At 44.0% G+C, this 15637-nt stretch overlaps 1 protein-coding gene across 1 annotated transcript; it reads right to left on the reverse strand.

Moving 5' to 3' along the window:
- Window position 1: 1 nt before the first annotated feature.
- LOC101546339 (cytochrome P450 2B4-like) lies at window positions 2-15532 on the reverse strand. The gene is made up of 9 exons (XM_004620778.2): window positions 15362-15532; window positions 13661-13823; window positions 13396-13545; window positions 11115-11275; window positions 5871-6047; window positions 4312-4453; window positions 1821-2008; window positions 1520-1661; window positions 2-192 (listed from the first exon to the last, which is right to left on the reverse strand). Exons 1-9 carry the CDS (start codon window positions 15530-15532, stop codon window positions 2-4), a joined length of 1485 nt encoding a protein of 494 aa, XP_004620835.1.
- Between the last annotated feature and the right edge of the window lie 105 nt (window positions 15533-15637).

Consider the following 15637-nt stretch of genomic DNA (forward strand, 5'->3'; position numbering starts at 1 on the left):
CTTAGTCTCCCTGGCGAGGCAGGAAGCGGATCTTGTATGGTGGGGGCAGTCTGCCCACACCATTCTCCTTGGGAGTGAGGTCGATGTCCTCAGGGGCCATGCTGGTAGCCAAGGTGAAGTTCTGCAGAATGGTGGTGAAAAAGAGGAATATTTCCGTGCGGGCGATGCCTTCTCCAAGACAAATGCGCTTCCCTGTGGGCACAGAGGGTCACTAATGTAGGAAGGGGGGCTAGGAGAAGAATACACATGCACAATACCCATCTCGTCTAAAAGCACAGACACCTGTGCAACAAATTTGCCTGGACTTGATCACTCACCTGCAATTTCAGATGTGCTAGTAGCAATACCCTAACCTCTAAAATCAGGTGAAATCTCTGGTGGCTTTGCCACACACACTGTTTAAAAAGCAACTGTACCTTCTGTTAGTATTCTCAATTCCCCCACAGAGTTTGTGGACCCACTTCTGGTTGTATATGGATGGGTGTCAGTGTTCCCTCCACACCTGGGGTGCTTGCACATTTCTGGCTTAGCACATTGTGACAGACTGCATCTACCTAAAGACGTATGGTGAGGTTAAACAAGTTAATACTGGAAATAGTTCTAGAATAATAGTTCTATACTAACACTGGTTTGAATAAAGGATCCTGTCAGTGTAGTTTTTGTGTGTTTGTTTCTCTATGGGACCCACTTCTGATTGGACATGAGTAGGTGTCAGTGTTCCCCCCACACTGAGGTGTTTGCACATTCCTGGCCTAGCACATTGTGTCCTTCCACTCTAATATGACACACAGCATCTACCTAAAGACCTAGGGTGAGGTTAAACAAGTCAATATGGAAATAGTTCAAGAATAACCCAGCCTGGTAAAGGATCCTGTCAGTGTAGTTGTTGTGTGTTTGTTTCTCTATGGGAAGGTTGCGTGTCTCTGACTCTGCTCCTGCTTGTGTCTGAGTTGGCTCCTCAGAGTCACATGCTTCAAAGTTGAAGGCCTGGAAGGAGCAGAAAATGGTGCTGGGAGTCCAGCCTTTCATCAGATTCTCCAACGTGGAAAGAACCTTCCCCAGTGAGTTGAAAACTGCCGATGTGGACAGCAAGGACAAAGGGAGATGTTCCTGCTTTACTTCCTGGCTCCTAATCCTCAAGCTACTAGCTTGAGAAAGGCCTTTCAAAGATAGGATTTCAGGATCCTATTTTGAGACCCATAAAATAAATTCCTATTGCAGATGTGTAAGAAATCTCCTAGGAAAGGACCTATAACTCAGAGTGACTGTTGGATATATTATCTTAAGCCTCCAAGAGAGTACTGGACTCGGAGAAGTGTCAACAGATATGTTTTTCTGAGGCATAGACAAGAGAAAATATATCCCAGGTCTATTTGTCCTCTGAGATTGATGTGAAGACAGTCAGGACAGTGATGACAGTGGAAGAGTCTAACCTCTCAATAAACAAAGGTCTCTACTTGATTAATAAGCATGACTAGGCACCCTGGTCTCTGGGATCTGGAGCACATATCCATCTTACCTATAGAAAAGGGCATGAAAGCGTCAGTCTTCTTTAATGCCCCGTTGGCATCCAGAAAATGTTCAGGGTTGAAGGTTTCTGGCTTCTCAAAGTAATGTGGATCATTGAGAGCAGAGTTCAGGATGGGAAATATTTCTGTACCCTGAGGGAAAGTCATAGATCAAAAGATAATGCATTCACTCTCCACCCCATGAGGCTGAAACACAAGACAAGAGCACCCTAGGGGTAAAACCCCACAAGGGAGACTAGAAGAGCCCGGGATGCCCACACAGCAGACATTCAAGACCCAGGGTGGTCTTACCTTCGGGATGATGTACCCTCGAAAATGTGTGTCCTTGGTGACAATGTGAGGCACCCCAATAGGGAGGAGGTCCGCAAATCTCTGAATCTCGTGGATGACGGCATCAGTGTATGGCATGTTCACACGATCACTGAGGGCTGGAGCACGGTGTGAGCCAATCACCTGGTCGATCTCCTTCTGGACTCTCTCTGCACACAAGAGGGGGAATGGTGAACTACATGCAAAGAAACATTTAGCAAGGAAACTGCTCTCCAGCTAATTTTCCTGGCTTAGGGGGAAATGAATCAGGAAAACCCTTTAAGAAAGATTACATCATAACACTGCTGAGTTTCTGGAAACCAGCTCTAGTGGGCACAGCAAAGGAAGGAAAAGCAGCAAGAATTCTCATTCTTAAAGGGATCACTAAAAAAACGATGGCTGGAGGAATCAGGATGGGAGATGAGTGCCAAAAGTAGATAATGGACCAAACTTGATGACCTCTCAATGTCTGTGTTTCAGGCCATAATGCCCAAAAGTAGAGAGAGTGTGTGGGGAATATTGTCTGCCATGGAGGCAGGGGGAGGTATACCAGGGATATTGGTCGTGGAGAATGTGCACTGGTGTAGGGATGGATGTTTGATCATTGTGTGACTGTAACCCAAACATGAAAGCTTGTAACTATCTCACAGTGATTCAATAAATTTTTTTTAAAAAAAGAATTCTCATTCTTTGAAACCTAATGAATGGCATGTATTTTTTTCCATGTGCAAAGGTAAGCACATGTACACAGAAGTCCTCACAATTTGCATAGACTTTTAAATTGAGAACTTAAGAGCAAGAATCAAGTAGAATTTCCCTATGAGTACAAAATTAATTGATATTTATTGTATGTATATTATAAATTATTGAGCTGCGTCATAAGGAATTTAATAGTGATAGATGATAGATAAACCAAATAAACAACTGAATTAATAAGGAAACATGCCAATTGATTAATGGGAAGATCAAAGAATTAAAAGATAATCAATGCAAATGTATTTTTCAACAATATATTAATTAATAAATAAGGTCAGAGATATAATTGATTGAGCTGAGCACTTGTTTTGCATGTGGGAGTACAATATTCAAGTTCTGGCACCACATGGTCCCAGAATCAAGACCAGTACTAATCCCTCAGCACAAAGTTTGGAGTGACTCCCAGGTGTCATCGTTTGTGACCCCAAATTAAAGAAAACTTGTCAATCTAACCTATATATTATTAACCAACCAATAAATTCAATGAATGATGTAGGACTATATAGATTTATAAAAGAATAAGTAGTTGAACAAATTAATGAATAAAGTGTTAAATTAAGTAATAATGGATGAATGGGATGGTTGGTATACATATCACTGTCACTGTCACTGTCATCCTGTTGCTCATCGATTGCTCAAGCAGGTGCCAGTAATATCTCCATTAGTCCCTGTTACATGCTAGTGTAGCCCAATGGCGTCTGCTCTCTCCAGGAACATGAAGAACACGTTGTTGTTACTGTTTTTGGCATATCAAGTATATCATGGGTAGCTTGCCAGGCTCTGCCATACAGGTGGGATATCCTCGGTAGTTTGCCAGGCTCTCCAAGAGGGCCATAGGCTTTGAGCTTATATAGCCGAGCTGGAGGTGGTTTGTGGGTGTGTCTCCTGCATACCTAACTTTTGGCCATTTAATTTCTTGGTAAACTTGGCCCCAAGTTGTTGGGGTCTGGCCAAAGGCACAGCAGCAAGTTTGGGGTATCTGCAAGTCTGAAGGCTCCATCAGGTTACTGATATACTTGCCCCACAGGTACAGGTTGACCTGCTGGCTGAACCATGCTCCCATATACATATTCAGATATACACATCAAGGATTAATAAATTAATGAAGCAAATCACAATGTCTTAATAAAAATTAATTAATAAAATATGTAACATCCAAAATAATATTATAAAAGTAATAAAATTAATGAATTAGATGTTAAATGCAGAATTGATGAACCTGATGGATGAGATGAATAAAAATACAGTCATAAGAATGAGCCAAGATGAACATATGAATGACGTAGCCAATGAAGTGGTGACAGACTTAACAAAACATTCATTGGTAAATCCTATAATCCAAATCAATGAATTCAATGTCTTTGGATAAATCATGGATGGTGGAATCAGAGGGTGTACTAGTAAATCATTAAATAACAGAAAAGATAGGAAAATGGATGGGTGGGTGACTAGATGGATAAAAAGATCTATAAGGATGAATAAAATAAGGGATGAGTTAAGTGGTGAAAGAAAAAAGCAGGAGAACATATCAACAGAATCTTTGTTTATCCATCAACCAGATTCTTGATGTGATTGGGAGCTTGTTCAAAACCTTCAATGCTTCTGTGCTGAGAGTCGCATGCTGCTATCTTCTTCAGACAGAACAGTTGACTTGCTTATGCAGTTCAAAAAGAGACAAAAGACCCACCACCAGATTAGTGGCCCCCATTCTGCCCACCTGTGATGTGGGGATATCTGAGCAGGAGCAGGAATCCATAGCGGAGTGTGGTGCTCGTGGTCTCCGTGCCAGCAAAGAAGAGCGAAAGTGCAGAGATAATGAGATTCTTCTTGTTGAATTCAGTACTGGGGTCGGACTTGTCCTTCATTAAAAAAAAAAAAATTTACCAAAAGAATCTTCCTTGGACTTCATATAGAAATCCAAATCGCAGCCGCGCGACCTAATATCTTTTGATTGTCTGATTGTTAGCAACGTGTAAATGTTCCTTTTTGGCAGGGCTTAACGTGGGGGGAAACTCCAAACAATAGTACTAAGTTTTTTGTTAAAGGGTAAAAGATTGTAGCGATAGAATTTTAGGCAGAATTTTCCCTGGACTTTAGCGGGTCGGACTTTGGTGGGAAATCCTAACAAGAATAGTAAGTCTTTTGCTGAAATATTGAAGGCCACCAAAGTGGTAGCCATCTCTATAGACTGAACTAAGCCATATCCCCACGCCGGCTGAGAAGAAATATCCTTCTTTCTCAGGAAAAAATGCGGCGTGGCGTTAACCATAGTATGATGTCCATTAAGCTGACACGGACCTGGTGGCGTGGGAATCGGATGCAAGGGAATAAATTATTATGTACTTGGAACAGCGGGACGCTGGTGGAACCTTGAGCCGGGGCCGATACCAGCGTATTACTTTTGGTTCCAGAAACTGCTTGCAGACATTATACCAGACTATCAACTAAGCTAGAGCCCCACGCCGGCTGATGACGAGAAATAACCATCTCTTTTGGTTTGTTTCCCTTTGTCAGGCAGCGTGGTGATTACTAAACAGGCGTGATCTCGGTGGCGCGGGACGAGGGGGGAAAAAAATAGAAAAGTTATGTAACAAACAGCGGGACTTAATATCTCTACATTCTCAGCAATGGAGAGCCATCAAATGCTTCCTTGACAGTGGGACTGTCTTCTCTTTTTTGGGGGGAAACCCTAGCAACAATAGTGAATTATGTGTTGAAACATGGACTGTAACCAAGATAAAGCGTAAACGAAGTGAAACTTATCACTTACAAGGGCGGGGACTGGGGGGTGGGAGGGGGCGGGAGGTATAATGGGGTGGTTGGTGATGGAATATGGGCACGGGTGAAGGGAAGGGTGTTTGAGTACTGTATAACTGACATAATCATGAGAACTTTGTAACCCTCCACATGGTGATTCAATAAAATTTAAATTAAAAAAAATTTGACTCATGGGATCCTGAAGCCTCGCTGCATATGTGAATATCCCTAGGTTTACTGTTTGCTGTTGACTCACACCATTTCAGAATTTCCTACTGTAAAAGTGGACCTATACCATGACAGCAAGTTTGTAACTTGTCCTTCATTTCTCTCCCTCTCTCACTCCTTCCCTCCCTCTCTCTCATTTTTCCTACTCCTTGATGCCCTACCGCACACCCTCTTTTTACTAATCGCTCTCCCTATTCCCTCTATGCTCTTCTCCTTAGTACCTGTTTCCCTAGCCTTCTCACCCCCCCACCTTTTCCTCCCTCCCCCCATGTCCCTTTTCCCAAGCCCCACTTTGTCCATGCGGATCAGGTAGGTATCAATGAAGTCACGGGGAGCAGAGCAGTCCAGAGTCTCACGGTGCTTCTCCACACTGCGACCAATGAAGGCATTGATCTCCTGCAGGTTTCTATAGATCTGCCTGTGTGCTCCAGGGAAGTACTTCAAGAAGCCAGGGAAGAGTTCAAACACCTGTAAGTGACACAGATATTCTAGAGCCTCTTGGGGAAGGGTCAAGTGCAGTGGTCCCAACTCCTCTCCAGGATCTTTGTCTTTCTGTCTCTTTATTTCTCTTACCTGGGTCCCTATTACACTGATTCTATCTTCTTCCTGCATTTTTTCTCTTCCTGAATCTCCAACCTCGTCCTCATGTCTTTTGTTAATCTATACCCCCCTCTCCATCTCTCTCCACTCCACCTTTCTTGTCTCTGTGACTCACCTTATGCTCCTCTCTCTGAGTATCGATTTCCTTCTTGGGCCACTTTGTCTGCTTTGCTCAAACCTCTCCCTGACTCTCCCCTCCTCTCTGCATCTCTTTTGCTGTGTCAGGAATGATAACATGATGCTCACCCAGATGAATTACTCAGGATCATTCAGCCCCATTGACTTCTTTGGGTTTGGGCTTCTATTGTTCTGTCTGATGAAAAATATAGTATCTGCCTTGTTGCAAATAATTACATAAAATTCAGGTATGGTAAGGTGCAAGGTAGTTCATTAATTCCTCCTTCAGATATAACCATGGTATTAACTGGACTTCCCAAGGTGATTTTTCTCTCTTCGTGGTTTTCTGTGGTCGAGAACATTGAAATCTTCTCTTGGGCTGGCTATACAAACAACCATGGTCTCTCCCGATTTCTCATCTGACTCTTGAATCAGAGGTCATGGAAACTCTGGGGACAGTCCTATATCACTACCTGACTTAAATTCTGGGTGAGGAAGGCCACATAGCCTGCAGGTTTGGTTTGTTTGGTTTTGGGGTGATTTTGGTTGTGGGGCCACACCAGGGTGTTCAGAGCTGACTCTTGGTTCTTGCTCAGGGATCACATCTGGCAGTACACAGAGGATTCGATGCATGCCTATTGAACTTTGGCCAAGAAATGCAAAGCAAGCTTCTTATCTACTGTGCATTTTTGGCTCAGTCTAAGTCCTTTAACTTAGTAAACATGACATGGCACATTTGAGTTGTGCAGCCCCGTTTACAAAAAAAGAAATTTCTCCCCCTCTTTGATCTGCACTCACAAATCTACCCACCCTGAATGTCACTGATTGACTCCAGATATGAACCCTGCATATAAAAGAGGTGACTATGACTTCCACTCAGACTGGAGAGGTGGATATTTGTAACCTCTGATAGATCAAAGCCCAACTCTGTATTACAATTATGTAAAAAGAAGTAATTATCTTAAACATAATTTAAAAGAGGGAAATATTTGCCCTGATCAGCCTTGGACCCGAGTACAGGGTGGAGAAGTAAAGAATGAGTGGAAGGGAGGGTGAGAAGAGACAGATGAGAAACAATGGGGGTCAGGTTAGGAGAATTAAATACAAAGGTGGTATTAAGGAATGACAGAGTCAAATAAATATCCAATCCACAGTCAACGACACTGAAATCAAGAGACCCAAACGTTAACAATCAAACGTGTAACAATGAAACTTAGAAAGTGCTTGTCAAGAGTGCAGACTGGGGCTGGAGCGATAGCACAGCGGGTAGGGCATTTGCCTTGCACAAGGCCAACCCGGGTTTGATTCCCAGCATCCCATATGGTCCCCTAAACACTGCCAGGAGTAATTCCTGAGTGCAGAGCGAGGAGTAACCCCTGTGCATTGCCGGGTGTGACCGAAAAAGCCAAAAAAAAAAAAAAGATTTCAGGCTGGAGGGTGTGGGGGAACATTGGTGGAGGTAGGATCAGTGCTGCAATATTGTATATCTAAAACTCAACTATGAAAGACTTAAAATCATGGTACTTTAATAAAAGCTTGAAAAATAGGGAAATATTTATCTAAAATCTATTTTTTTTATTTTGGGGTCACGCCCGGCAATGCACAGGGATCACTCCTGGCTCTGCACTCAGGAATTACCTCCGGTGGTCTCAGGGGACCATATGGGATGCTGGGAATTGAATCTGGGTCGACCGCGTGCAAGGCAAATGCCCTACCCGCTGTGCTATCGCTCCAGCCCCCTATCTAAAATCTTAAGGAGGGGCCGGAGCGATAGCACAGCGGGTAGGGCGTTTGCCTTGCACGCGGCCGACCCGGGTTCGATCCCCGGCATCCCATATGGTCCCCCAAGCACCGCCAGGAGTAATTCCTGAGTGCAGAGCCAGGAGTAACCCCTGAGCATCGCTGGGTGTGACCCGAAAGCAAAAAAAAAAATAAATAAATAAATAAATAAAATAAAATAAAATAAAATCTTAAGGAAAGTTTTAACATAAAGAAGGAAGATGGAAACTAAGAAAAATCTATGAATTTTTTAAAACTTTCAATAGTGCAAGGAATAATATGAGAAGACCATCAACAGTGCAAGCTTTTCTTGTGAAAACACCTGTTCAATTTTTTTTCATATGCAGATATCTCCAGGAAAAAGTCAAATAGAGCCTTAGTGATGTAAACAGCCAGGTTTCACAGCTTCACTACTAATCTCAGAAGAGATGCCAAGTCAATAAATTTCCCGGGTACATGGATCTGTGCACTGAAAACTCTGGGGCCACTTCTGGAGGGGTTTGGGCTGAGTCCCCACCCTGCTGAAACCCCAAAAGCTGCACCCACACCCCACAGCCACTGCTATACATACATCCCAGCTTTACTGCTTTGTGACTAATCTCAGAAGAGACGCCAAGCAGATTATACTTACAGATTAATTTAACACTGACCCAGCAGAGAACACTAAGTTCTGTCTGAATCAGAAACAAAGGGGACAGTAACTGGAGGGACTTGTGAATATTGCAGAACTATCATCTCCAAATATTCTATAGGAAATAAGATTGGCAGATTCCTGACAACTGCCTGACAGAGAATACATGGTCTGTGATGAGGCACTTCGAGGAAAGGTAGGGAGAAAATGAGACAATGGTATGTTAACTTTCTCCTGTGCAACAGAAAGGATTGAGCACCTATAAAGTCTGGGAAAACTTAGGCAGCAATACCTTGTAAATAAGAGTGCAAGTGAAGACTCATGTCCCACAGCCTCCACCTTGTAAATGGACTAGCTTCACAGGTTCACAACTAATCCCAGAAAAATGCCAAGACAAGCCAATGAAACTCACAGGTACCCTGGTATTCAAATGGAGAACTCTGGGGTCTTCTTGGGAGGGGGGCATGTGGAGAGCATGTGGCCACATATGCAGGCACACAATTCCAAATTTCACAAAACTGACAGTCCAGTAGGAGCACAAAAAATTAGACTGGAAGTAGCAAAGAAGCCCACTAAACTCAAAAAGTGAAAAAATAGCACAGAAGCCTCAAACTAGCAACAGCTTAGTAAGTCCTCAGTGACCTTAATAACACCATTGTGAGATATACCAATTTTCACAAATTTTCTTTTACTGAACTATTTCTTATAATTCCACTTACCATTTGGTTATAATGTGCAACACAAAATAAATTATTTTATATCTACCAAAGGGGCAGATTAGGGGGTGGGTGGGAAACTTGGAAAAATGGTGGAGGGGGAAAATCACACTGGTGGTGGGACTGGTGCTGGAACACTGAATGCTTGAAATAACTGTATTATAAACAACTTTATAAACCACATTGTTTAAACAAAGTTTAGAAAAGAAAGAAGGAAGACAGGCCCAGAAGTGGTTCACTGGCAAAAGTACTTGAATTACAACCACAAGGCCCAGAGTTCAACCCTAGTGCCTCCAAGATGAGACAAGAGCAATCGATCAGGGGCTGAAGAGATAGTACAGCAGGCAGAACGCTTGCCTTGCTGATGGCCAACCAGGGTTCAATCTCTGGCATCCCTTGTGTTCCGATAAATCCCACCAGGAGTGATCCCTGAGCACAGCAGGGTGTAGCAAAAAAAAAAGAAAGAAGAAGAATAGTCCATCAATGAGGCTTTTCTAGATGGGACCCTCAGTGCCCCGATAAAGTGCGTGAGAACAAATGTGCAACCTCTAGTGAGTACAACAAACAAGCTTGTGTTTGATTTATGGCTTCACCATGGCAATAAGGGAAAGAAAGGTGGACCCAAAAGAGGGATTAAAAAAAATGAGGACCCGCCTCTTCCTACTTCCGGAAGCCCAGGCAGCCACACCCATGTCCAAACTCCAAACTCTACGATACTAAGGGCATCCTAGATTGGATGAGAATGTAATATTGAAGCCAACTAATCTCTACTAACAAAAACACTAACACAGAAGACTTAACTAGCAACAACAACTTAGCCCTCAGATAAGGACTTAATGCCTGCCAATAGGGCAGGTTAGGGGGGTGCATGGGAAACTAGGGACAATGGTGGAGCGAAGATCACACGGGTTCTGGGATTGGTGCTGATCAATCTCACCGCCAGTTTGACTCTCTCTCCACCATTGCCCCCAGTTTCCTACCCACCCTAACTTGCCCCCTCAGCAGGCATGGGGCGTGGTGAGATGCAACAATTTTCACAAATTTTTTTCTACAAAAATATATTTTTTACCATTCTGCTAGCCATTTAGTGGTAACACGCGATATAAAATAAATTATTGTGGGTATGCTACAGAGGCAGGCTTGAGGGGTGACTGAAAAAAATAGAAACAATGGTGGAGGGAAGGTGACATTGGTGGTGGGACTGGTTGGAATATTGAATGCCTGTAACAAATCATTATGAACAACTTTGGAAAGTACAGCATTCAAACAAAAATGGGAAAAAGGAAAAAGAAATTGGATATTTAAGAAATAGTTTCCTCTCCTCATAGATCTTTGAATTTCTCCCAGATGAGAGGGAGATCAGGAACAGAACATTCTGAAACCATGGTTCTCTCTCCTCAGCAGTCTCTTGAGGACCCTTTATCTCTGCCTTCTCTTTTTCTCCTTATCCTTCTGTCTTCTCAAAGCACTGACTGCTTTGTCTATCTATGGACGTCTTTGGTTCCCTGAATATTTGACCTCTTCTTTCTTTCTGTCCATCTCAACTCTACTTTCTGCCTCCCCAGCTCTCTTCCACACTGTTGTCACTCTCCTCTTCCATCCCTGATCTGAATTCCTGCACCCCAAAACAGATAATCACCAGCCCTACCATGGATGTCCACCTCATCCCCACCATCCTCCACCTTTCCTGACCTGGGCGGAGAAGGAGCTTGTAAGGGCAAATGTTTGGAAGAACAAGTCCAGCAGTCGAAGGAACTCTGGGTCTTGGTAGGAGAAACGTTTCCCAAAGACAATGGAGCAGATGATGTTGGCAGTGATGGAGTGGAAGAACATGGTAGGATCCTGGAGAGTTCCTGGGGGGCAGAGGATACAGGTTAATGAAAACTCACTTAAAGGCCTGGAAATCCCAGGTCTGCCCATTGAACAATGTCAAAGCTCTCACTGCTTTGTCACTGTCCTCCTTATGGCCCGGGAAAAAAATGATAATCACAGAGGTCATGCAGAACCCATATTATTTGTCACTCACATATTTTGTATAATAACAGTCACAATTGGCCCTTCTCGTTTTGACCACAGGTATGAGGAAGGTGCTGGTCTGTTGGTAACCCATTTCACAGACAGACACAGAACCCTCTGCATGCTCCTGCCATGGAGGAGACTAAACAGTAATCTATGGGGCCCAGGTGCAGACTCCACACAGCCAGCAACAGAAGCTGGAGACCCCTCCTCTGTCTCCAGAGCACAAAGAAGGAAGACAAAGGGGTGGGGTAGACAGCACACAGAACCAGTGTTCAATGACAAAGTTTAGTACGGCTTTAAAAGAAAATGTTGTCACTTTCATCATTTGGCAGCAGCAAGGTCTTTGTGGATATTGGTTTTGTGGAGTTTAGGGAACTTAGGATATAAGTTCACTCCCTCTATTTTTCTCTGTGATTCTTATTTTCAAAAATCCTTTTTTCTTCCCTTTATCTCACTCAGGGCACCCCAAAGAGGGGCGGGGGGCCCTCCATGCCCCAAGGGACCCAGCTCCGGCAGCTGACCTCCACTACCCAACCGCCACCACACTCCAGGCCACTTTCCACACGCTCTGGCCGAGCCTCATGCATGAGTGAACATATTTCTGGACCACGTGTCCACGAAGCAGTCACGTGATGCATCATCATAGAGGGAAACAAATATATATGCCTCTCAAGGAGACTGGCAAGCTACCAAGAGTATCCTGCCCACACAGAAGAGCCTGGCAAGCTCCTCGTGGAATATTCGATATGCCAAATACAGTGACAATAGCAGTTCTCATTCCCCTGACCCTAAAAGAGCCCCCAATAATTGGGAAAGAAGAGTAAGGAGAGGCTGCTAAAATCTCAGGGCTGGAATGAATGGAGACGTTACTGGTGCCTGCTCGAGTAAATCGATGAATGGGATGACAGTGATACAGTGATCTCAATGTGGAACTTACAAATTAAAGGCCTTTTTCTTTAATGTAAAGTGTATTTTTTAAAATACAAAATTAAAAAAAGAAAATGTTGTTTCTCATTCCCCAAATGTCCCTCATCATTCCTCTGTCTCTTCCTCTGGACTCACATGTCTTCAAAGAGCCATTCCAACCTTGTTGGTTGATGCCTGCCTTCATGTCACAGGCTCGGTGGGAGGACAGAGGTGCAGTTCAGGAACCACAGGTGGGTGCAGACTTACTCCTTGTCCCCCCATCCCTCCTCTTTGTATAAAAGACTTTAATGCCTTTTAAGGCTTCACTTGTCTACCAATGTCTTTATCTTCTCTGCCCTTTCTCTCTGTCTCTACCTCTCTGTCCACTCTCAGTGTTGATCTCACAAGTCCTTTTGTCTTGGTCCTTCCATCTCTGTCTTTTTGTCCTTCTCTCTTCCTCTGTCCCTATTCCTCTGCTCCCTCTGTCTGGACCTCAGTCTCTCACTCCTACACTGTGCACTGATGTCCTCTGCTCTCCTGAGAGAACGTGTCCCCTCTGTCTCCACAAAACTGATTTGGGGAGAAAACAAAAGCAACTGGAAGTGTGACTTGAATGAATTCTCCTACTACCCTGGCTGCTCACTTGACCTTCACCCTGGGAAGGAAAACTCACAGCACATGTCTCAGATATTTCCTTCTCTCTCTTTACTTCCTTTCCTGGAAATTCCACTACTTCCTTCCATAAACATGATCAATCATAAGTTTTTTTTTCCTTCAGAAAAAGTAAGGAGAGAGCTTAGACTCAAGCTTATCCCTGAGCTCTTTCTAGCACATCACAACACATCTTCTCACTCAAGGGACTTTGTATGACCCTCTGTCCCCCCCCCCCCAGATCTTTTTGGTAGTCTTTTGGTCATTGCATTTTTTTCTCTTTACAACCCTTTCTCTGGTTATCTGAGAATTTCTATTTATAGGTTCTCTCTCTCTCACTCTCTCTCACTCTCTCTCTCTCTTTCTGTGTCTACCCCCACCATTTCCACAGGCTCACCCTTGGTTTTTCGCAGCTCCTCCACCAGACACTGAGCCTCCTCCTGGATTCTTTCCTCCACACTCCGTTTTCCCATCCCGAAATCCCTCATGGTGGCCAGAGAGAATCGCCGAAGGGCCTTCCAACGTTCTCCATTGGCAAAGACCACACCTGGGGATCGCAGAACATGTTTAATGAATACTCCAAATCCCATTGGACCCTTTGGCCTACCTTCCCAGATTCACATCCCCCAACTCAACCCTCATGATATCTTGGAGGCTCTTACCATAACCCTGGAAAACTGGGTCAAGCACAGCGATTTTCCCCCGGCCAGAGAAGGCTTCAGCTTGGTCCACCAGAGCCTCCCGGATGGCCTCTGTCCCACAGAGCATGACCACTGGCCTTGGTCCCAGGTACACAGTGAACACATCCCCGTACTGGTCTCGAATCTGTCAAGCACACACACACACACGTTTACTGTGAGTGTGCACTTCTCTGCTCACTCCAGCCACTACACTATTAAAAGGCTGACAGAGGGATTGAGATAGGCCTCTCCAAAGGGTGTGTTTTTCTTTCCCTGAACCCAGCAACTAAAGGATTCATAATTATTCAATTCAAGCCCGAGATTCGATACCCTCAGCAGTACAGATAGTTAAATGAGTTTGTTGCTGTTGTTGTTCATTTTTTCGGCCACATTCAGCTATGCTCAGGGCTTACTCCTGGCTCTCTGCTCATGGATCCATCCTGGGCTATGCTCAGGGCTTACTCCTGACTCTCTTCTCAGGGATCCATGCATCCATCAAGGGACTATATGTGGTGCCAGGGATCAAACCTGAGTTGACCACACGCAAAGCAAGTCTTTATCACTATGCTATTTCTTTGATCCCAAGCTGAATGCTTTTACAATCACTCTGTCCTTGCTCCTGGATCTGACTTTATCTTTCTTTTATCTCAGCCTCCTCAAGGCTGGAGAGATTGTATAGCACAGAAGGCATTTGCCTTGCATGTGGATGACCTGGGCTCGAGTAGTGCACCCCAGTAAGAAAGAAGGGCTCATATCAATGATCTAAATTGTCAGTTAGAAAAGCTAGAAATAGAACAACAAACAAATGCCAAAACAAATAGAATAGACAATAAACATTATATTTGAAGTCAACAATATAAAAAACAAGAAAACGTTACAAGCCTGGTCTTATAAACCAGGATTTCACTTTTTTTTTAACGAGTAAACAAAATCTACAAACACTTATTTAACTCACTAAGAAAAGAAGAAACCCAAAGATATAAATAGGATCAGAGATGACAGGGGAGTAATCACAACAGACACTACAAAGAATCTTAAGAGGTTACTATAAACAACTTCATGCCACCAAGCTCGAAAACCCAAAACGTGTGCATCCAACAGGGCAGGGATGCCTCTGGGATGCTGCTCTGTCCACTCTCCGCCAGCTTCATCTCCATGGCCCTTAACCACCAACCACTGCACACCCAGCCCTGATTCTGAAGGGAAACATTGCAGATATATTTAAATATATACACATATATATTTAAAGAATAAAATTTACATGGTCTAAATGCATCTCTCCTTTTAAAAATTTTTTTTTATTCAATCACTGAGATAAACAATTACAAAGCTGTTCATGATTGGATTTCAGTCATACAGTGTTCCAACAACCATCCTTCCACCAGTGTACATTTTCCAGTACCAGTATCCCCAGGTTCTCTCCCATCTCCCCCAGCGCCCACCCCATGCCTGCCTCTATGGCAGGTGCTTCCCTTCTTCTTCTTCTCTCTCTCTCTCCCTTTGTAAACACTTCTCTCCTATAAAGAGCAGTTAATGACAGAGAAAACAGAGCAGCCTTACAGTGAAAAGACTGACAAATTTCACCCTCGCAATTGTCCCAGAAATGAAATGACAGAAGTCATATATACTGTCACAAAGACAAAGAGGAGGACCCGTCTCTGTACCCCATCCTCTGTGTCTCACCTTCAGGAAGGAATTGAGCAGACCTTTTCTGTCCATCTGCAGGAGGTTCCCCAAGAAAGGCAGGGGGCGGGGGCCCGGAGGGAGACGTCCATGAGTCTTTGGCTGGCCCCTAGTCATGAGCAGCAAGAGCCCTGTGAGGACAGCCAGGAGGAGGAGGACGCTGAGCTCCATGGTCCTGGTTGACCTGTCTTTCTCTTCACTGCTCCAGAAGGGCCTTTTAGCCTGAGCCTCTGTGCCCCCTCATATAATCTCATTTAACCCTGCCTCTATCTCATC

The sequence above is a fragment of the Sorex araneus genome, chromosome 8, assembly GCF_027595985.1.
Source record: "Sorex araneus isolate mSorAra2 chromosome 8, mSorAra2.pri, whole genome shotgun sequence".
In the NCBI taxonomy this organism is placed as follows: Eukaryota; Metazoa; Chordata; class Mammalia; order Eulipotyphla; family Soricidae; genus Sorex; species Sorex araneus.